Source organism: Lytechinus variegatus, chromosome 7 (assembly GCF_018143015.1).
Source record: "Lytechinus variegatus isolate NC3 chromosome 7, Lvar_3.0, whole genome shotgun sequence".
Lineage (NCBI taxonomy): Eukaryota > Metazoa > Echinodermata > Echinoidea > Temnopleuroida > Toxopneustidae > Lytechinus > Lytechinus variegatus.
The window spans coordinates 31,271,273-31,295,742 of NC_054746.1; the positions used below are offsets into that span (position 1 = coordinate 31,271,273).

The following is a 24,470-nucleotide window of genomic DNA, read 5'->3' on the forward strand; positions in this document are numbered from 1 at the left end:
CCACATCAGACCTCCCAAATATTATATGACAATAAACCAGATGGCATATTGTCATATTATTTTCAGAAGAGGCTAGTTTGGTGTTTGTAATTTCACTCACTAGTCTCACAAATTCACCCTTTAGCGTGCATGATATTATAGCACATGATATTTTGCATTTTATGAACTACTGAGCATGTATCAATGTCTGTTCAAGGTCAAGTTCAATCCACCCCCACAACAACTACATTTGAAGACAATGAAAAGCATAACTCTGAAATAAAATAGAAAAGGTGAGAAGTTAAAATTTTTGTTGTCAAAAATCAAAACCACATCTATATAAACCTTATTCAAACTACCGGTAAATGGTAATCACAGCTAAATACCAATACATACCCCACCCTTGCATGCAAAACATGCATTGCCCCAATTTTAATGGTGTGGATTGTTCATGAAATCTACAAAATTGTCAACGTGATACAGATTAGGAAATGGTCTTGTATACATGCGTATGCTAACATGCCACAACCATTTTTGCATTAACAGATATGTTCCATTTCACACCTTGGCCTCATTATCAGACATTCCTGTTTTAACAGTTACAGTTTGATCACTTCTATTTCATGGCTGATAAAACTTTCCCTTTCTTTTCTTTTCAAATTTTTACAACAGCCATTAATTAATGAATCCTCTTTCTGGTTACAAAGAACATTTCTTCTATCAAGTTTGAACAAATGTTACTGATTAACTATTTGTCAATTGTACTTAAGGACTGCAGAGCTATCATTTCCCAGAGATGATCAAAACACATCTAGTACAGAGAATATGTTCTTTGGACAAGGTGTGTTTAGATCATCTCTGGGGGTGGTTATGACATGACATCCTTTCAGTCATAAAAATACAGGGGATATATCATTTCATGTTACTGATTAACAATTTATAATTTGTACTTTACGAATGAAGGGAAATATATCATTTCATAACCACCTCTAAAAAGTATGAAATAAATACACCACAATCATAATTACACATCATCATCATCATCATCATGGATTGTTCACACAATGATATATCCTACTCAAGTATAAAATTAATTATGGACCATATCTGTTTTTACAAGAAAAAAAATCATGGAAAGTCATGAGAGCAATTGTTATCCATCTTCTTCATCTAGTATAACAATTAAGCATATTTCAAGAAAAATCGTTTTAAGCTCAAGACAATTCAAACATGAAAAAAAAAAAACTAAGGGTACAAAAATGAAACACATGTCCTTATTCTTCATACATCTTTTTTTCTCATAACATGGACTGGTTTGCATTCTTTTATTCAAACCATCTAAATTTAGAAGTCAAATTTGTAAATATTTTTTTCTTTATAGGAGAGCAAAATCCAAATAACCAAGACACCAATAGCTACATGAGTTGAATAAAATCTGCTGAAATTCTAGCAATCAAAGGGAAAAATTTTTTTTTCTAAAGTTCATTTAAAGTACGGAAGAATGCAGCACACTTTTGCTCACAAGAAAAGTACAATACTTACATGTATATTTATCAATCATTTTATCACACCCCCACAAAAAAAATGAAATTCAAGAAAAGAAAAATCAAAACAACTAGAACTGAAAAAATCAAAATACCAATGGCAAAGTGTTAAACCAGAATCACTTCAATCATCCAAGAAGTCATCCAGCCAGTTTTCAAGATTTTCTTCTTCACTGTGTTTAGCATGTGGTTCTGTAGTTGGCTCTGTAATAAAACAAGACAGAAACATATTTTAAAAGAAATACAATTATAATAACTTAAATAATAATATTGAAACTTTTTTAAAGTTAACAATATGAAACTTATTAAGTATCCATATCCGTTACTCAGGGTGCCCAAAGGACATGTCTCATGTGATTGTTAAACCCAGTCAGGAAGTGATTTCTAGAATGATTTCATATTTACCAACACATTCTAGCTCATATGGTAGCTTGATAGATTTTAGGAGCAAACTGATTATCCCTTTTTCCTTCAGCATATCTTATAAAGATAACAATCATTCCTGCTAACTTGCTGGTTAATGCATATTTTTCACCTATTGTTATTATTGCTATAAGATCAAAGTTATTTACTTTTCCATTTACTGAAGAGTTTTCAAAACTGGACACAAATGCCTATATGTGGGACCAGATATAACTCAAAGGAGACCAATCGCAAAGCATGGAAACCATAGTCAAGAAAAAGATGATTACTTTGAAATTAATTTTGTTGATAACTTGAATTATATTTTGTTCAAGCATACATTAGAAATACTAGTCAGGGCAAATGGTGAAAAAAATATAGCAACCTGCAAATTCAGGTTTTACAAGCTACTTTTCAAAATTGATAATGAAGTGACTGTACATACACTACATCACAAACTAGTCAGGAAATTTAAAAAAAAAATCTTTTTCTCCTTGCCTTTATCATCAGCAGATTTTGTTGACCTATCGCTGGAGGTCACAGGGGATCCTGAATCAATATGACTCCTAGAGCTCGGACTTACAGCAGAATGCGACAACCTATCAGCGGATTGTGAGTCCGTCTGTTTTACATCTTTCGTACAATGTTCTGTTTCATTATTAGTTCTTAAAGTAACATCACTTGATTGCTGATTACAGTGTTCATCTGTCACTTCATGCAGTTTGTTTGCTTCACAACTATTAATACATGCACCAACAGTTGGCTCTGTCATTAGTTCTCTTGATGATAGATCAGAAACAGTATCTGATGGGGTAGGATTTTCTGATTCTTGAGGGTTGTTCAGTTCTTGAGCTTTCTCTGCATCCAACATTTCTTGATACCTCTTTGTATGCTCTGCCGCATCCTCATTTATTTTATTGAGTAAATCCTCCTGGAAATGTACAACAGAAAATTAAATCAGTAAATCAAGAAGATGGGATAAATTCAGGTATGTACATATGTAGTCTTCCTTTTTGGAATCCCACACATCAGGGAGAAGAGGTTTCCTTGACCTATGGTCACTTCTAATTGAATAGCCTTTCTGGATCTTAATGCTAAAACAAATCATGTCATTGTAGCAAACATGTAATGTATTTGTACTATATAAAGGCAAAATGTCCCAGAAGTGAAAAGATTTAAAGAAACTTGACCATGAGACATAATAGCTAATTTTACCATGCAGATTTCAATCCCTTTCAGGTTTTGATTATAGATATCTCCCTCATAAAATATTTTTATATAAAAAATTTTCCTGCTCAGTCGCCGCACAATAGGTGTCTCTTTCTTAACTCTAAAGGATGCAAAAAAGTAAAATTACACTTAGTTTTGCATCCATGTATAAAGACAAGCTTCTCTATTTAAAAAAAAATCATCCAATTATGAAGTAAGTCTTCAGACCAGATTGTACAAAGTACATCATGCACCTTTTCTATTAAAGTCCAACAGATTTCTGTTGACTAAGGCAAAGTCACCCAAAAATTTGTCAAGAGACCTACATCTAACCTGAAAGTAGTGAAATACAGTCTGACAATGCAACACTGTTTTTTTTTCAAGTTACGCAATCGAACATGATGCCTATGTCATGACATTTCAGAGGAGATTTGATATAAAACAATCTTTTCACTCATTCAAAACACTATCATAGTTACACTTTAATAATGCAAAACTGTATCCATGTCTCTCATTTTTAACTTTTTGCCCACCACATACAGAATCAATCCTGCACCACATTAGTTTCAATGTGCAACATACATGTAAGAGGGGTTTTGCATGGACTATGCTAATTCAGCCACAATAGCTTTTGATAGTTTAATGTAAAGAAATAGTTTATTGTAAAGAAAAGCTTTGTGTACAATGCAATGCTCACATCACGTGTATGTGAGTACATTGTATGAACAATAGACTTCATGCACTCCGTGTTTATTGCGAATAGAATGTGACTTAAGTCGAACAAAGCGGGCAAAAAGTTAATTAATGCACTTACATCAAAATATTTAGTAGATATTCCAAGCCGCTCATGGAGAGGGATGCATTTAAGACGCCGTGCTAAATCCACATAGTCAATCTTGAACAGCTTCCCAATTTCAGTCTGTATTAAAAACAAATCAACATAGAATTAGTTTTTGGTAAAACAAAAAATTAACATATACATTTCATGTCAACAATGGGAGAAGAATCAAATATAATAGATGCAAAGTTTTCCATCTCTCTGAATCGATTTGTCCATTCCTGCATTAAATAACATACAATTTCAAGTCATTATCTCTATTAAGGAAAGATGGAACCATGTTAACCACAAAGTAAAATATAAAATATGATGTTCGATATAACCTACGTTGATTTTTAGCCACTAGCAGGAATACCCTTCCAAAAGTAAGATTTTTACTGACTTCGTAAAACTGTATGGTCCAGTATGTGCAGAATTCCATCAAACTTGCACCTGCATGTATTCTATGGCTACCAACATTACAAAATCGTAATACATTGTCATCCTCGTAAAGTCTGTAAACGTATTACAATATTGCGGCTTTAAGAGTTACGTTCAATAATCGCATCATTTAGGTAATACAAACCTCAGTTTCATCATCCTGATCATCTCCATCCCACCATACTTCATCCTTCATTCGAAGCTGAGATGAAGCATCATCTGTCAAAAACAAAATTAATGGACAACACAAGTGAGAATTAATTCAATGCGACTAAATAACATAAAAAGTGCTCTATTATTACAAAATGGGTACATTCACAATTTACAAAATATATGGCCACGCATTTTTAACTTGCACTTCTTCTGTGTTACACCAAATCGATGTTTAAAATAATACAATATTTGCTAGAGAATGAAATGTTAAAATAATACCAAGTTACCAATGTCATAATACTACAGTACCTCTCCATTTGGTCAACGATTTTTTTTTCTTTCTTGGGGGGGGGTTAACAAAAGCATCCAGATAAAAACACATGGCCATATACTAAGTACAAAATCAAAGTCTTAAGAGCTTTTTTCTACCACAAAGACAAAAGAAAAAAGAAACATGGGATGCTGAATTACTTGTCTTCAATATCTCAATTGATAAACTTATAGACAAATCAGTTATCCAATGAACAGTATGAGTAGAACAGGTACAGGTATGCTGCCTTTATCATGTGGTTACTTTTCCTTCCATCAAGCGATAATCCCTTGAAAATGCAGCTTAGACTATTATTTCATACCCTGATGATCAGCTTCCGATGTCTTCCACGACCTTTGTTGTTGAGAAGTAGGCCTATCCCGTTTCTTCTGAATGAATTGTTGAACATGCTCTCAGCAATAGATGCCATCAAAACTGCAAAGCAGTGTGTGGCATCAGGAAGTCTATTGATTAGCTCACAGATCTCACCAACGGGCCATCATATCCAGTAGATGATCTGTATTTTTTGTTGTGATTGAGACGCCCATGGTACTTCTTGCCATCATTCTTGTGACCTTTAGCAGGTGCATACTCAACTCTTTCACGAGGAGTACTTCTTTTGATACTTTATGCTTGATTACCATTGCTATTTGGCTTCAGATGTCACCAAGGTATCCTCCCAAGGCTAATTGGATAGAGCTCTGCCATGTGTTTAGACAATGTGGGAAAGGCGAGGTGACATAGTGCTTGCATTGCTGCTGGCAACCTGCAAAATACATCATGGTTTCCACACATTGGGAGTTGTTCAGTTACAGCAAACATTGCAAAATATTCTGATCCTGTGTTGAATAATCTACATGTACATGTAGGCCAATAATCTGAGTAAAGAAGCTCCAGCATTCTGAGATGTAATCTGAGTTATCGTCATTTATCGTTTGTGCCATCTTCTGGCCTTTTTTCCATGGGTATCTGACTTCTCTTGGAAACAAGCCTTCAGATGACGAGCCTTTTGTTCTTTCATCGAGGAAAGACTTGTTTGGGGGATGGTCCAGCTGTCAGCTCAATTTCTAGGAATTTCAGGTTTGGTGGTTTACTTCTGGGGTATTAAGTGGCTCCTTGAATAATTCCTGATCAACTTGCATCTCTGGACCTGACAGGATTGTTTCCATCAACTTTCAGCAGCACCTAAACTAATGAAGCAAGATATATGTCCAAAACTCCCACTGATTATATGGAGTATTATGTACATTTGTAGGTGCCCAGATGGAACCTTAGTATTTTCCATTTGAAGAAGGAGTTGGTACTTGTACTGTATGGCTTTAAATAGTTATGGAATATTTTAGAATTATTGAGTCAACAATTAAAAAGTGGTTATTTTTTAAATTGTAATTATTTTTCTTCCCTGGGAGTCCTGGACCCCTATAACAAGGTACTCACAAAATGTTAGTAAATAGTAATTAATAAATTTCAACAATTGTAACCCCGTTTGCACATACATTATTTATCTTTATACCTAACAAACCTCTGGAATTAGCAAGAACAACATTTGTCTAAAAACAAACTATGCATAATTAAAAGCATCTATGCAGTTCTATCTAGATACAAATCTACCAGTATGTGAGTGAAAGGTATATGGTTGTAATATTTAGGATGACACATATTACCACTATGACAATTAGACTAGTCATGTTTATTTATTTTTTTCAAAACAGGGATTTATAGTAGGATTAGGGTTGTGGTGGAAGTATTTGTTTACAGTAATGCAAAATTGCAAACTACATGTATCAGAATATGAGATAATGTTTCTTTGGTACTATGACTCTATGAGTAAGAGTTGCAGGAGAAAAGGAGCAAAAAAAAAAACAAGTGGAATGCCTCTGGCCGTCTCACCTGCATCACGCGATTCAACATAGCAGCAGTGCTGACTTTGAAAACTACTATAACTCGCACAAGATGTTCAGTGATACTTGGTAACTCTTATTTCCACGTTTTATGAACTAGACCAATACAATTTACAGATATAGGATGGTAATTCAACAAATACCCCCAATGTGGCCAAAGTTCATTGACCTCACATGACCTTGATCATGTGACCTGAAACTTACACAGGATATTCAGTGATACTTGATTACGCTTACATGTACATGTATGTCCAAGTTTCAAAAGTCAGATCAATAAACTTGCAAAGTTATGATGGTAATTCAACAGATACCCCCATTATGACCAAAGTTCATTGACCTTTGACCTTGGTCATGTGACCTAAAATGCGCACAGGGTGTTCAGTGATACTTGATTACTCTTATGTCCAAGTTTTATGAACTAGACCAACATACTTTTAAAGTTATGATGGTAATTCAACAAATACCCCCAATTTGGCCAAAGTTCATTTACCCTAAATGACCTTTGACCTTGATCATGTGACAGTGACCTGAAACTTGCACAGGATGTTCAGTGATACTTGATTACTATTATGTCCAAGTTTCATGAATCAGATCCAAAAACTTTTAAAGTTTTGATTGTAATTCAACAGATACCCCCAAATCGGCCAAAGTTCATTGACCCTAAATGACCTTTGACCTTGGTCATGTGACGTGAAACTCATGCAGGATGTTTGGTGATACTTGATTAACCTTATGTCCAAGTTTAATGAACTAGGTCCATATATTTTCTAAGTTATGATGACATTTCAAAAACTTAACCTCAGGTTAAGATTTTGATATTGATTCCTCCAACATGGTCTAAGTTCATTGACCCTAAATGACCTTTGACCTTGGTCATGTGACATGAAACTCTAATAGGATGTTCAGTAATACTTGATTAACCTTATGGCCAAGTTTCATGAACTAGGTCCATGTACTTTCTAAGTTATGATGTCTTTTCAAAAACTTAATCTCAGGTTAAGATTTGATGTTGACGCCGCCCCCGCCGTCAGAAAAGCGGCGCCTATAGTCTCACTCTGCTATGCAGGTGAGACAAAAACTAAAAAAAATGCCATTCTTGTCTTTGTATTCAAAGACTGTTTTTGTCTTCCTCAAATGTACCTTACAAACTTATGTAAAGTTGTAAACAAAATAAATCTATCGTGTTCTTTGATTCATTCTTTATCCAGCATTATTTATATACAGCTAAATTATGTTGACTATTGGCATGCACACACAGCGATTCGACTTCTGAAAGGTGCTTAAATGTACATTGTAGATTGTAGAATGACATTGAAGGTGTATCACAATTTCACAAAGCTGTTTGTGGGTAAATGTTCATTTATGCACAAGCAGGACTTCACAGATGAATGATGACCTATACTTGGGTGATGGGTTCTCTCAATCAGTTTTATTCATCTGCGTAAGTTGACAATATGACATCCAATTTTCATACATTAACATCTAAATAAAAAACAAACCTGATAAAATTTTGTCAAATTTTGATCAGGGACACAGGAAATCGGACCCCTAAATTAAAACAGGATCAAATTTGTTATCTCATTTAATGCCACCCTGATTTCAGAGTCTCTACAGATACATCTATCAGTATGGTTTATAAACAAATTGGTCAATAACAATTCATCTCACCTGATTTGGATAAAAGCTTTTGAAAGTCTTCCCCCCTTGGTTCTGAACGGACTTTCTCTGTCTCTGTGTCAGGATCAACAACAAAATCTTCATATTTTTCCCAGTTGCTTTCGACCTTTCTTCTTGAATACTGAAACGGAAAAAAAAAATTTGTTATATGACAAATGGCAATGATTCAAATATTGGAATGCATAACACTGCTATCTGGAGGTGTATAGTGGAGAGTCCAAATCACAGTGATTGTAATGAATGTGTATACAAAAGACAAAGACCAAACTAAGCTATCTTATTTGAAAATGAAAGGACAGTATTTAGCAGGATACACATGTACGGTAGGTATGAAGGTAATGTTTGTGTGTGTGTGTATGACACTTGTAAGACATATATGTAGGGGAAGGTGGGGTAAGTTGTGACACTTTTTGCATTTTGCATATTAGAATTGATATGACTAGTACTATTGTAGAAATAAGTAACTTGCCTTTAAATTTGATTCTTTGAAAGTGTTTTTCACCTACATATAACTTTCTACCCCCACACTGAAAGTCATCGTGACCTTTGAAAAAAACGATGTCAAATGGCTCAACTTGCCCCATATATGGGGTAAGTTGAGCCACAAAAACTACGTACAAAAAGTATGGGGGGAGAACCAGCATGTCAATTTTTTGTTTAAAGTATTTTCACTTGCTAATTCTCTATAAATACTAACGTCCTTTAAAAGGAAAAGAGCAGTCATGTAAATTTGCTCCTTTCAGCCTGCATTTCAATCGATTTTTATGGTTTGTTTTTTAAGATACATTACCATAAGAATTACCATGGCTCAACTTGCCCCATGCTGTTTGGCTCAACTTACCCCAGTCCGAACTTAGTGCGATAATTTTGTATCCACACATTTATTATGCATCCATCATATAAAAGACTATACGAATGAAGATCCATACCTGGACTAACAATGTTGTTATCATGTCTTTACTACATTCAAAGACGTGTGTGTGTATAAAGCACTTATCTATTTCACACTCTTTTTTACTTTTTTGGCTGAAATTCATACTTTTCCCTCTAAAAAACTTATTTTTGTTTCAAAGTGGAAAACAATGTGGTGGGGTTAGGGGTTATGCTACGGGTCATCAATACATGACTCCACCACAATGTTTGACTCATTCTTTATTGGCCTGGGGCTGGTGGCTCAACTTGCCCCTATGCTCAACTTACCCCACCTTCCCCTACTGAATATCACCATGTGAGTTTGGCAATATTTGAAAATTTGGACGATAGTTTGCTTATTTTATCTCATGATTTAATGGAATTTTTGAAATATATTTTGCACTAAGTTCATATTACAGGTACCGGTATTCATCATCTGCCTTTGCCATGGCTAAATTAATTTCTTCAATTTTTTTTTATAAGTGACAAAAAAGTTTGCAGGATTCATTTCTCAAATTCCATGATCAGGCCTCACAAGCATATGTTCAAAATTACACATTTCGAGCAAACTGTCACTGGTTTACATGTACCCTGTATGTAGATTAACAAGGTGGTCCATGAACCACAAGTCTCGCCTGATATCGCGATCACTAAAATATGCAATATGATTTTTTGACCTGATCAATCCTCATGGACACATGTGGGGTATTTAATACCCAATGGTTATTAGTACTAAGTGTAAGCACAATTAATGCAAAAATAAAGAAATTAGAGCAATTTAATCAAAAACTTGACTTTTTGACCCATAGATAATCTTTGACCCCATCAGCCTCATGGACACACTTGTGGTATTACCCAATAATCATATGAACCAAGTTTCAACAACATAACTGATGCAGAAATAAAAGAAAATAAGGCCAGGTTGAACAAAAACTTTTTTAAAAATTTGAACAGAAACAACCTTATATCATTTGACCTTTGACCTCCATATGATCTATGACCCCATCACCCTCACAAATATTACCCAAGGATTATGTACCAAGTATGAACTTATACAGAAATAAAGAAATGAGAGCACCTTTAAAATTTTGGAGGAGACTATAAAGTTAGACTTTCCCAGACAGACACACCAACAGGAAAAGTGATTACAAAGTCTCTAGTTTAGTTGTACTTCTTTCAGGTGAGACAAAAAAGCAGAAATTTGAGGCCTTGGAATGAAATTCTTGAAATTTTTTTCACCTTTTCAATGTGGATTTTGTTAATGACAATCTATGCATTGCAAATGTAATTAGGTTTGTAGTTGTTGTGTGACATTGGTTTATACATTACCATCAGAAATAGAATTGCACAGCTGTAGATCTAGACTTGATCGACTACAGGTACCATACCTGTGCACAGATCGACGTACATTTAGTAGCCTGGATTAACCAGGGTGACCAGACGTCCCGTATTTGCCGGGATCATCCTGTATTTTGCTCCTTTGTCCCGGAGTCCCGACAAACCCTTCCCGGGATGCTTATTTGTCCCGTAATTCAGAATATCGAACAAAATGTAGTTAATATATTTAAAAGTGACAAAGTTTAATCAAATAACCAACGGATGACGAAGAAAATCGGAAGAGACAAAGAAAATTGACAACTGTAATGTAAACTTAGGCAAGTTCTGCAGTGATTTTTTTGCTAACCCAATTCCAATAATACATTGCAAACGAACTGGCCTCCAGCCTGTGTGTGGCAGGCTATACTAGCTAGGCATATATGATCGGAGCAGATTCTCAATGGTGCAAACAATTCACATGATAGTATTTCCACCAAACTAGGCCCGGTTTGAAAACCCATTTTTGATGCACGTGTACACGGCGTGTTTTCGGTCGTGTACACGTGTACACGTTGTAAACAATGAGTGAGAGTGAGTTACGGTATTTTTTCAGTGTTTCCTACATGTAGCCTAAGTCACGGTTTTAAAGCTTACCTGAGAAGTTAGAAGTATCAATCCACAAAACTTGGTGCAATTAAAAAGTTTACTCAGCTTAGCAGCGTATTAAATTGATAAAGAATGCAAAAGTAAATCATTGCAATGCCCTAGTTAGCGCCGACGTTCGTTGGATGCGCATTTTGCATACTGTACCGTATATGCATGCACAGATCGCTGCAGAATTAAGTGTAACTGAAGTTATCAATTGATTTTCATTATTTTATTGCCAATTTGAGGAGTGTGTGTTAGTAGGCTTGTAGCACATGTTTATGAGCGTAAAACACGTAACTGGAGCAATGATCGCTGTCGCAATTGGTGATTCTCAAATTGGCTCTAAAAGTGATTGAAGAACGCTTTCGAGTCTCCAGTTAGGTGATATACGTTCATACACATGTGCTACAAGCCTACAAACACACGCTCCTCAAATTGGCAATAAAATAATGAAAATCAATCGATAACTTCAGTCACACTCAATTCTGCAGCGAAATGCGCATCCAACGAACGTCGGCGCCAACGAACGTAGAGGGCAGCAACACACAAGCGTGTTGCTCTAAGGAAGGTCAACTCCGCTCGAATTTTGTGACCACTCTAAAAAATAAGGGGGACTTTTCGGAAATTTGTCGAGTTGATTTTTTTTCATTTGTTAATTTTTAATATTTTTAATGAACAATTATTAGGTCGGTTATTCTAGGTAGAAATATTACAAATATTACTTTTATTTTTAATGAAATTATTTAGCTTAAATAATCATGAGTTTGACATTTTTTCTCATTTTGGAATATTAAGTCTATGACGAGGATACCTCTTATCTCTTATTTTCCTCTGCTGAATTTCGCTGCACCACTAATAGGGACAGTGATTTTCCGCGATCGCGGAAAACGGACGGAATTCACGGAAAATGCTTTTTGAAACGGAAAGTGGCATTTCAAACGGAAAATCACGGAAAACGCATTTTCCCTCAAAATACACAGAATAGCAACAGAAATTACTCCAAAATCACAACAAAATGAGAATATTACATGGCCACAAAACCCCAGAAAACACGATCTCACTTCGCTACAATCATGACAATTCACAAATCATGACTGCACCCGACATCAGCACACTCGATTGTACAGTACCCCACGCCCGTACATACCCGGCCTGCCGGCCGGGTTGGGCTTCACTGCACTGTACCAAAGATCGTTCCAACGATGAACGGTCGTGTGTTGCTGCCCTCTACGTTTGAAGATGTAACAGCACGATATCGTGGTCTTAAAATCCAAGATGGCGGATCGGCAAAAGCCGTTGACTGATGATAACGATGTCAAAAAACCCCCCAAATTATCGATGAAAAATCATTTCACCGTGAAATAATGCTAATGATGTGAGAGGTGAGGATGTATGCATGCTAAATGTCTTTGTAAAAATATTATTTACACCCGCATAGATCCGATTAGAACGGATTCTATTGTGTTGTTGGTACAGTAGCAGATACAAAGTTGGACTAGTGCGAGTGTACGTGTAATTTTGCTATTCAATGTGGAAACGGAATTGTCACTTTTCCGTGTGTACAAAGTCTATGGGGAAACGGAATTTCCGTTTTCTGACGTGCTGAAACGGAATTTGAGATTTTCTGAAACGGAAAAGGCAATTTTTTGAAACGGAAAATCACTGTCCATACACTAATAAATGCATAACTACCGTTATAATCGAGGTCAATTTTCTGGCCTGGGTGCGCCGAGTCTGGGCCGGTCGCGTAGCTACTAGTAACGTTGATGATGCGCTGGGGCTTCAGTCTACTCGTCTTAGACGAGGATACCTCTTATCTCTTATTTTCCTCTGCTGAATTTCGCTGCACCACTAATAAATGCATAGACAACTACCGTTATAATCGAGGTCAATTTTCTGGCCTGGGTGCGCCGAGTCTGGGCCGGTCGCGTAGCTACTAGTAACGTTGATGATGCGCTGGGGCTTCAGTCTACTCGTCTTAGATCTTCTAGCAACATACATAATGACGTCTAATTTGCCTGGTCTGATTTGAAGTGCAATTGCTTCAGGGCTGATGCTTATCAACGATAAGTCTATAAATCTTCATACAAGGCGCCGAATCCCCGAAATCCGGGTCTAAATTTCAACTTCGAGTCCGAGACTATGGACGGCGAAAAAAACCCTCATGCATCGGATGCATTGCATTGGCTGCGCGCTGCGCTGCAGCTGAGCTGCACAGCCAGGCGCTGGCGTCGCGTCGAAGGTCGATAATCATTGAGCAACCAAACTTCCAAAGCCAAATTAAAGCTTGAATAAACGGCCACCTATTCACATTTTCCCTGGTTTTCTTCAATAATTTCTAAGAAAAATCAGCCAATTCTGGGAAATTGATTGCAATGTTACATCGTTTGCAGAGTGCCATCATCGTTTTGCGTTAGACCTTAGTTATACTTAGATCTAGGCCTAGACTAGAAGAAATGGGAGCTAGATAGATTTTACACCATCTTAATTTATGATTTTGGGCAGAAAGTAGATTTGATTGACAGCATCCATATCTTAATTTGACCATTGATTCTGTGCAATCAAAGACTTTTACATAATTTGTTTGCCATATTGCAAGAATTGGTAAATTTTCCTGGGCCTGCATGGCCTGGGCTTGGCTGGCAGAACCGCATACATTCGTAATTCCGAAGCTTCGTAATTCCGAAGGTTCGGTTATTCCGAAGGTTCGTATTTCCGAAGGTTCGTAATTCCGAAGGTTCGTCAATCCGAAAACGAAATAAGGTTCGTAATTCCGAAGGTTCGTTAATCCGAAAACGAAATAAGGTTCGTAATTCCGAAGGTTCGTTAATCCGAAAACAGAATAAGGTTCGTAATTCCGAAGGTTCGTTAATCCGAAAACGAAATAAGGTTCGTTAATCCGAAAACGAAATAAGGTTCGTTAATCCGAAAATTAAATAAGGTTCGTATTTCCGAAAATGAAAATAATTCATTTTGGTAACAAAAACGATGTTGTCATTACAAGATTACACGATATTATGCAATGATAGTAATAACGATCGATGATACATGCGTGTGTTGGGGCCAAAGCATGTATTTCATTAAGAATATAGGCGCCCTGATCAAGCATAGGCTAATTTCGATTTTATCTGAGCAATTGCTGCCTATAAGCAAATGGTTTAATTAAAGATGCAGGGGATCAAGTGTGTTGGAAGCGTGCGAGCAACCTCTAGATAATAGGATTTGTATTGGAGGGGATGTCATTTTTAATAACAGCTTCTGCTGGTAATAAAAATAAAAATAATACTAATAATGATCGTTGTGAGATGTTGAAAGCGCGAATCGCAAGCTCAAACTAGTAGACATTTCATGTAACAAGACGTAAAGTGAGCATTCGGAGCATTTTTTGTAATCGTGAGAAAGATGTGTATCTTTCTAAAGAATTAATGCGAGGGCGAGCTGTAATTTGTTTATATACTGACCTGGGGCCCGTTGCATAAAACTTTTTACCTGAGAAAACTCAGGTTGTTTTTACAAGAGTTTTGCCCTGTGCTAAAGTCAATGGCGGAAATCAGACTAACCTTAGTTTTCAGTTTTTACCAGAGTTTTCTCAGGTAAAAAAGTTTTATGCAACAGGCTTCAGAAAGTAATCTTTTAAGGACTGCATTTAGTGACTCATGAATAGAATATATATCTCACGAACTAAATAATGAGAGCGCGAACCGCAAGCTTAAAGTTTGTGATATTCCAACCTGAAAACTGGACATTTCATACTTCTTTTTTGTAACCAGGAATAGAATGAGTCCCTCAATAAACAATACTTGATGCGAGCGAGAAACGTGAGCCAAATTTTTCCGATTTTCCAACATGAAAACTGGACATTCTAAGCATTCTTGTTAAAAAAAAATAATAGCTGGGAGAATAGTTTTCAGAACTGAAGTGGCTTCCCTGGGTAAATAATATCTATATCAATATTATCATTCTAGGCCCACATGAAATTTCCAAAAGTTTGAGCACGTGATTCGCTCGCAACATCTCACAAGGATGCCCTTTTAACAGTAATTGACCAAAAAGGTGAATTTTACATCTTCAGATTTGACTTTTTCCCCAAACCGCTTGCTCTCTACGCTCGCAGAAATGAATGTCCCCTTTAGATCAAGTCAGAGCATATATATTTAAGAATTCTGTTCGCGCTTCTTGCTAGCAGTTATTATCTAAATTTAGTTACATAGGCATCTCGCTTTGAAGATCACAAACATATTGCCCATCATATTAACAAAAATATATAGCTTGCGCTCGCATTATTTAAAAAGGGTTTATCATGTTATTACATATTTACTTTATTTTATAAGGATAAATCTGATTATTGACTGTTAGGACTACCCTTTCAAAGAAACAAACAAAAATCAACTTTAAACTGCCGATCAAGGAATATATGGCTAAAAAAAATTGCCCCCCCCCCTCTATTTGACGAAAGTTGGATCCGCCGGGAGGGAGGCAGGGGGCATCAAAATGAAATAAAAAACAGGGGAATTAATATTTTCCAAAATGGGAAAGTTCCTTTTTCAAAAATAAATATGCCGTCTTTCATGCTTTTTTTTTCGAAATATAATACTCTTTTTAAAGTATACAAGTTAAGTTAAGTTTTCAGGCTGGAATATTGAAAATTTTCAGCTTGCGCTTCGCACTCTCATTCGATTGGTGAAATATGCATCCTAAAAAGGTCACTAAATGCTTTCTTTAACAGGTTCCTTTTCTGGTCAGTATGTTTAAGCTCGCGTTTTGCGCTCGTGTTAATTCTTTAGTTAGATGCAAATCTTTTTAATGACAGCAGAAATCTGCTCGGATTTTTAAAAACTAATTTTCATTTTTTATTGAAATAACCTAAAGTTTTAGCTTGTGATTCACGCTCGCAACACCTCGCAATAATGCCATTTTAAGAATAATTGACCACAAAAAAAAAACGTTATACAACTTCACCTTTGAATTTGTTTTACCAAGCCCCTCGCTCATATACTCTCTCCCGAAAAATAAAGCCTAAATATACATTTTGCCATAATAAGAAGTCACTTCAAAAAAGTTTTTCTCTACTTAATCACTATCAAACACACAATGACTTCAAGCAGATGATAATCTTAAGGTGAAAATATCACCAAAGTGCCCATTTTGACGTATGAGTTTCAATTTGGCTTTACCCCCAACGAAAATTCGTTCGGCCGCCCTTGCCTTCCCATCCTCATAATAATTGAACGGCAAAAGTGTCCCCCGCCCCTTGCCTCTGCTTTCCCGGTTTTCATTTTTCGGATTAACGAACCTTATTTTGTTTTCGGATTAACGAACCTTATTTCGTTTTCGGATTAACGAACCTTCGGAAAAACGAACCTTATTTCGTTTTCGGATTAACGAACCTTCGGAAAAACGAACCTTATTTCGTTTTCGGATCAACGAACCTTCGGAACAACGAACCTTTTTTCGTTTTCGGATTAACGAACCTTCGGAACAACGAACCTTATTTCGTTTTCGGATTAACGAACCTTCAGAACAACGAACCTTATTTCGTTTTCGGATTATCGAACCTTCGGAATAACGAATCGTCGGAATTACGCCACAAATGTTCGGATTAACGAACCCTTTTTCGTTTTCGGATTAACGAACATCGAGGTATAGGCAATTTACGTGTTTCGGAATTACGAACCTTCGGAATAAAGAACCTTCGGAATTACGAAGCTTCGGAATTATGAAGTGTAACCGGCAGAACACATATTTTTTTGGAGAAATTTCGAAAGTGAAAGAGCAAAGTGACTGAGCTCGTCGTGATTTTATTTTTATGCATTTTCTAACTGAATTTTAAAGATTTCATGCCTAACGGTAAGGCCTAACGGTAACTTTTCAACCATTAAATCTTCTAGTTCTAGATCTAGACTTTACCCTGTAGGCATTTAACGGACTAAAAAAATCATAACTAGCGGCTAGCCCATGCAGGCTGGCCTTAATTGAACCAAACTTAGCTTGCATGGACCAACCCTCAAATGGTCTAGATTTAGGCGTCCTATACTATAAAGACAATGTGGAATTCATCTGTTTTGAGTTTATTATTATTTTAGTATTTTTTATTGTTGCATAGACTATCTCATACCAACAAGTCGTGCTAGATCTATATATATTCTAGATCTACTTAGATATCCAGTGTGGAACAACATCTTCAACAAACAGATCGAGACTGGTCAGAGCATTTGTCTAGTTAGACAAATAAAGTTAGATCTTTAGACTTGGGTCTATCGATCAACTAGACAGGAATAACCGTCGTTTCTAGGGATTTATTCAACAATTTCTGACATTTTACTATAATCTCCATCGGTGAGTGAACCAGCGCAGTTCAGCAGAGCAACCAAAATACAGAGACTGAAGCTTTTGGTTTATCGATCAACATGATCAAGATCTAGGTTAGATGTAGACTTCACTTATTACTGATTGGAATGTATTTCTAAATCTATAAGTTTTGGGGAAAATGGTGAAAAGAAATGATAACATACTACTGATAGATACGTGAATTATTTTTTTAATACCCATTGGCATTGCTGCCCGGCTGCTCTAATAAATAAATAAATAAATGAGTCACGGCCTATATGGACTGCAGATAAATGCTGATCGACGCCTAGCAGAACAAGTACCAGTGCTAGACTAGGGGGTTGAAATCTAAGCAGACGACGGAGCATAATGTAGCTTATGCATAGAATGATGATGGGTTCAGCGAAGAGCCCAGAGAAAATAAGGGGGACATATTCAATCCCGAAATGCTTTGCGAGTGGTCACAAAATCGTCTCGGCGAAAATCACCTAATTCAGCCGTCTGGTGAAATCGCTGATAACAATCACCGATTTGGTAATGATTTTAGTTTCCTGAAACTTGCATTTGTAAAGTTTTAAAAATCAAAGTATGTTTTCATATTTATGTATATCCTTCAACATATTTTTTAATGTTATCTTTGATATCGTTGTAGTCATATTCTTTCATATTCGTTTCTTGATCACTACTAATTTGTTGTTGTATTTGATCGGCATTTGATTTCGTTGTCATGAACAATAAAATATGCGCGCAGCTCAGTTGCATGCGCGTATCGAGTTGACCTTCCTTAGAGCAACACGCTTGTGTGTTGCTGCCCTCTACGTTCGTTGGTCGGTGCTAACTAGGGACCTGCACTGATCGGAGCATATCCATTTCGTGTGGTACAAAAACTTGAGTCTCCAGAATAAATGTGGATTAAATCGGCGATTTTGGAAGTAAACTCACTCTAGGTTAATTGAAATATATTGACATATTAGTGATTATAAACATGTGCAGTGTTTGAGAACTAACAATTAATGTGAGGCTTTGAGCTTGTTCACCGACTTTACAGTCCCACGCAGGCTTTATGCCACTGCTACCGTGTACACGGTGATAGAATTTAGTACACGTGCACTGACTTGGCGTGCGTGTACACGTGTACCCGAAACGGGCCTACACCAAACTAATCACAAAATCGACAGGAAATTTTTATAATTATGAATTATGGACTCTCAGATTACTTATTTGGAGATGTAATCGGAGGAACAAGTTATGAGTTTTCATATCTCATTTCAGCTTTCGTTTTCAGTCTTGTTGCAGCTATGTTTCATCTAATTTTTAAGTTTTACAATATTTCACTTTAAAATTTTATTAAGTTCTAAACATTTTAGTTTTAAAATTCTAAAAATATATTAATAACAACAAATATCATTATGATTTTTCTTAGATTGGACTTTTTTGTTTGCTTGAAGTTTGAACTTTTTTTCCTCTTTCTTTCTTTTCTATCCTTACTTCATCCTTCCTGCTTGTCCTTTTTTGTTCCATTTACCTTTATTTCCTATTTTTCCCCCTGAATCTTTCTCTATGTTCCTTTTTCTTTCTCTTACTTCTTTTCATATTAAATTTCCTTTTTTATTTCATTCATTCTTGGAAGTTCTTTCCTTAAACGTTTGCTTCCTTCTCCCTTCCTCTTCTTTTCATTACTTTCTCTTTTCCTCCTTTCTTTCTTTCATTCTTTATTTTTTTCCTCTTATTCTTTTCCTATTCTTTCATTCCCTTCCTTCTTGTTTATCTTCTCCCTTTTGATTCTTTCTTTGAAAGAATGAAGGAAACATTTTTCTTTCCTTCATTCTTTCTTTTCTCCTCCTTTTTCCTTACTTTCTTTTTTCGGTTCTCTCCTTTGTCTTTCGCACATTAATCTTCCCTCCCTTTCTGTCTACATGTATATTCATTTCAAAGAATGACGAAAACATTTTTTCTTGCTTTTACTCTTTATTTCATCCTTCTTTTATTCTAAATTTCTTTTATTTTTTCCTTCATTTTTCTTTCTTTCTTTTCAATTCATCTCTTTTCAAAACTTTCTCTCCTTCATTCTTTCGTTCATCATCCCTTCCAATTCTTTATATTTTTCACGAGTCTAACACTGTGTATCGGTACCATACTATAGACAGTGCGTAGCATTCTTTGTTGATCTATTTTGTTGATTTGATTGTCCCATATTTCATTTTTGTGAAATCTGGTCACCCTGGGATTATACATTAAATTAGGGGCATGAGCTATGAGCACTTAATCTAGAACCAGTTTTGGCATCACACAATCAATAGCTCAGTCTTAGTAATATTTCAGTGTAATTCTGATTACTGGAAAACAGAACTGTGATAACCCCATTGGATTTGCGTGCAATCAGAATTGCGTGCGTCGGTATGGAAATGGTACGGTACCATAGAGATGTATATTATTGACACTAGAGGGCGGACTTCATCAAATTGCTGTGAATCCATGTTCGGGGCGGCCGCCATCTTAAAGAGGGCAAGAGCGCGGATTTATAACACACGGCTCTATGGGAGAATATCACATATTTCACTTTTTTTACATTATATTTTCAATTTAATGCTGTATGCAACGTTAAAATCACGAGGCAAAACATTTTTATGTTAAAATATATGATAACCATGCATATTTTATAAAGGAGATGGACTGAACATCCAGAAAACGGGGGGAAAACGACGAGGTCGACTGAAAAATAGGTTGCTGTACGTGCATTACCTATGATGTAGATCAGGGCTTGGTCTGAAGTTTACCCTCCTTTCAGTTAATTTTGAGGAAATTATCAAAGTAGAAATCATATGGTGAATCACTTATAATCCCATTAAATATAATATTGGAGACTATGCGAGGTTATAGCTATATTTAACACCACGGGTGTTAAATCTAGCAGCCCAATCAATAAAGGACCACACCATCTGGTGTTGGAGTTACACTGCCACTGGGGTTAAGATTACCAACATTTAGGATGTTAAAATATATCAACACCAGTCTTGGTGTTCGATTTGAACACGAGTCGGAGAATGTTATGAAGTTGACACCATTTGGTGTTCATTTGACACCCTCGAACACCTGCAGAAACGAACATTTAAACGAAAGTTTAAATCACCCATTGTAAAAAAAAAAAAATACCAACACCAGCTTTGGTGTTGTTTCACGGTTCAGATTCACACCATTTGGTGTCCGATTTCAAGTTTTTCAACACCTGCAGCCTGACGGTGTAACTTAACACTAGGGTATTTTTTTAAAATACCCCAACAACAGTGTATACTGCAGTGAAGTGTAACTTCAATAATTTTTGTTAAAATATTTCTATCCAACACCTGTCACGGTGTTGTTTCAACACTTCTGAGTGTTTGGTGTTTATTTTACACTCTAAGTGTTGTTTCAACACAGTATATTGCTTGAACACTGCCGGAGTGTCAAATGAGCACCAAGTTGTTTCAACACTTCTGAGTATCTGGAATTTTGGTGTTTATTTTACACTCTAAATGTTGTTTCAATACAGTATATTGCTTGAACACTGAGTGTCAAATGAGCACCAAATCAAGAGCACATATGAACACTCTAAAGTGTTAAGTTGACCATATCTTACACCCTTGTCACGTATATGTTGTATGATGGCTTAAATATTGAATAACTACTAGTACTCAGTCGACCTCGTCGTTTTCCCCCCGTTTTCTGGATGTTCAGTCCATCTCCTTTATAAAATATGCATGGTTATCATATATTTTAACATAAAAATGTTTTGCCTTGTGATTTTAACGTTGCATACAGCATTAAATTGAAAATATAATGTAAAAAAGTGAAATATGTGATATTCTCCCATAGAGCCGTGTGTTATTAATCTGCGCTCTTGCCCTCTTTAAGATGGCGGCTGCGCAATACATGGAATCACAGCCGCAATACGCGCGCGTCAATGCCAGCGATTACAATATACGGGACCCACATATATCTTGAGTCTGTACAGCGAGGGCGATGTCGGGAAAAAACGTCAGGACAATTACAAATACAATCTCTTTTTTCTTTGATTTTATTCCATAATTTGCATAACATAGTAAGGCCCAGTGTATCCCATACTAGACTCAACATTATACTTTCTACCTGTTTCAGTTCCTCCTGTTTTTCGATAATCAATTCTGACTGTGACTTGACGCCATGTCCCTTTGGCTTTACAATATGTCGCAGTGTCGCTTCCGCTTCAGCAGCAATCGTTGATTTTGCAGTTCTGTTCGCATTCTTTGCAGAAGAAATGCCATGTTGCTTCTTGTAATTTGCACTTCTTTTGGCCTTGTGTTTGTCCTTTTTCATCTTTGAAATCCGATGAGACGTTCTCTGTTACTTGCACCTCATTATTAACTTGACAAGCAAGGAATTGCGCTAGATATTCAGCATTCACATCTACCTCCGGCTAGTCATGTATCTCCTGCATGCGTGTAAGTGCACGTACGTACGTACCCGCGCTTTAGCTCTGCGGCGGTTATATTATGTGACAATGGCCAATGCCAGGAACATTTCACAATCAAACAGAAATTTCCAATCGAGAGCAAACACTATTTATAGTATTGTTTGCTCTCGATTGGGAATTCCGTGATCATTATGGCTTTGAATACCGTTCAGTACCTCTAACGTTGAAGCATATATGCGGATCCCCGGGCGTATCCAGGGGGCCGAGCCCCCCCCCCCCTATTGGCGGAGCAAAAATAAGGGAAAATGGGTAAAGAAAAAAAAGAAAAAGAAAGGAAAAGAGAGGAGAAAAAGAAGGGGAAACAAATTAAGAGGAGGAAGACGAAAATAGATGCGAGGATTTGGAAATGATAATTTCAAAAATCTTTCATGTCACTACATAAATTTTTCGTTCGCGCTTAGGTGATATTTACATGTCTTGCTCAATATATGGAGCTTAAAATATCAAATTTTGAAGTCAATATATGAAATACATTTCAGCTCGGAAATCAAACTTTCATTATTTTGTTTGATTTACAAAATTGATTTTCAAGTCAAAGTGCTCTGTAAAAATTTCTGTTTTCGTATGGTCTAAATATTAAAATTTTCTGCTCGCTCTGCGCGCTTGCAAAATTTGATTTGTCAGGTACTTATTATTTTCCTGTATTCCATAAAGTTCTCAAAATATCCCTATTCAGATCAGATTGTCACAACATACCAGCTAGCGCTGAACGCTCGCATTTTTATTGGTGCGTAATGGGTGATTTCAAGTACGGTGTTGAAATCTAGTGTTGGAACACCAGCCACAACACTGTACTTGAAATCACCCAATTTATATCTCAATACTAATGATATAACAAACTACTTAAAATCCTCACTTCATGACAGTTTATCAAGTGTCCAATTTTTAGGTGTATAATTATCTCAAATTTTTCAGCTTGCGCTTCGAGCTCGCATCAATTGTTTATACTTACCTTTTTCACGATTACAAAAAGTGCATAAAATTTCCATTCTTCAAGTAAAAATTTCATAATTTTCTGCTCGCGCTTCTCGCTCGCATTGTTCAAATAATGTATCGTCTTCATGGCTAACTGCAAGCACTCGATCCTTCTTTTTTAATCAGATCAAAACCGTGAAATTTCTGCTCGCGCTTCGCAGTAATTATTCAGTTAGATACACATCTCGTTTAGGATCTCAAACATTGCCCAAAATTTTTAAATTTGATTAGGACAAAGAATAAAAGGGCTCTCGCCTTGCACTCGTACTATTTAATAAAGGCTTAAGAGATTACTTTATATCTATTTTTATCTATAAGAATAAAGCTTAGAAGTGATTATTATAGGACTACCCCTTTAAACAAAGAGTCAACTTCGAGCGGCCGATCGGGGAAATGTGGCTGAACCCCCCCCCCCATGTTGGCAAAGGCTGGATCCACCCCTGTTTATGCATGCATGTACATGTATTCACTAAAGGATTCAGGGGGGGGGGGGCACATCCGGCCCTTGTAATTGTCATTATTGTAAGGTCCTAAAGCTCAAAGGCCTAAAGAGCGGGATGAAATGGGATATGTTCGCATTAGAAAATTCGATCTTTGTAACCCTGTTCCATATTCAAATTTACGTGGTACCCCAACATTATGTTATTTCGTATGATTTTTTAAATCAGAAAAAATGGCAGCCTGGGTGAAATGAGACAAGGTGAATGGTGAAGTCAGGTTTAACAAATGCTTTTTAAAAACGGTAAAAAAGTATACTTTTCGTGTGGCAAATTCTTATGTGATAGGGTCTGATTTTAGAGTGTATAAATGCTAAACAGGCTTATATTTTAATAATGGTATATTTTTTTCTCCAACATTACGTATGTAGGCCTATAGGGGGTCCGATTTAACTCCATAGCTGATGGTCATGATATACTCCTTTCAAGTGAAAAATGTAGAAGTTGACTGAAATTTGTATATAATACAGGGAGACCTTTTTCATATTTATATTTTAATTGAAGTATAACACAAGAGGAACGACCATCATCTGCGTGAAGTAGTAGGGGCTTTTTGTAGTAAGTTTATTACAAAGCCTTTTTGAACTTGTGATTTCGGTTCAGTGGAAACTCGATTTCTGTTTTTAAAAATGGCACTATTTAAAGGGGCATACTTGCGAGATGTTGCGAGCGCGAATCATGAGCTCAAACATTTGGATTTTTCACTAATTTAAAAGGAAAAAATCCATCCCAACAAGAAGTTGATTTGAATAAAAAGAGAAAATCCAAAAAGCATAACACTGAAAATTTCATCGAAATCGGATGTCAAATGAGTAAGTTATGACATTTTAAAGTTTCTCTTCATTAAAAAAAAATAATCATTATGCACATCT

The 24,470-nt window shown here is 36.2% G+C and overlaps 1 protein-coding gene across 1 annotated transcript; it reads right to left on the reverse strand.

Annotated features, from left to right (window-relative positions):
• Positions 1 to 774: 774 nt before the first annotated feature.
• Positions 775 to 22,125, reverse strand: LOC121419003 (cell death regulator Aven-like). The gene is made up of 6 exons (XM_041613262.1): positions 21,763 to 22,125; positions 8,425 to 8,554; positions 4,538 to 4,611; positions 3,949 to 4,053; positions 2,424 to 2,856; positions 775 to 1,727 (listed from the first exon to the last, which is right to left on the reverse strand). The coding sequence occupies exons 1-6, from the start codon at positions 21,967 to 21,969 to the stop codon at positions 1,648 to 1,650; spliced, it is 1,029 nt and encodes a 342-aa protein (XP_041469196.1). The 5' UTR covers positions 21,970 to 22,125; the 3' UTR covers positions 775 to 1,647.
• Between the last annotated feature and the right edge of the window lie 2,345 nt (positions 22,126 to 24,470).

Excerpts from the sequence above, each read along its gene's own strand:
- LOC121419003 (XM_041613262.1), bottom strand. The coding sequence starts at position 21,969 with ATGAAAAAGGACAAACACAAGGCCAAAAGAAGTGCAAATTACAAGAAG. Across the intron at positions 8,555-21,762 it reads AACAGGAGGAACTGAAACAG|TATTCAAGAAGAAAGGTCGA; the intron begins GTAGAAAGTATA and ends TTTCCGTTTCAG. Across the intron at positions 4,612-8,424 it reads AAAGCTTTTATCCAAATCAG|ATGATGCTTCATCTCAGCTT; the intron begins GTGAGATGAATT and ends TGTTTTTGACAG.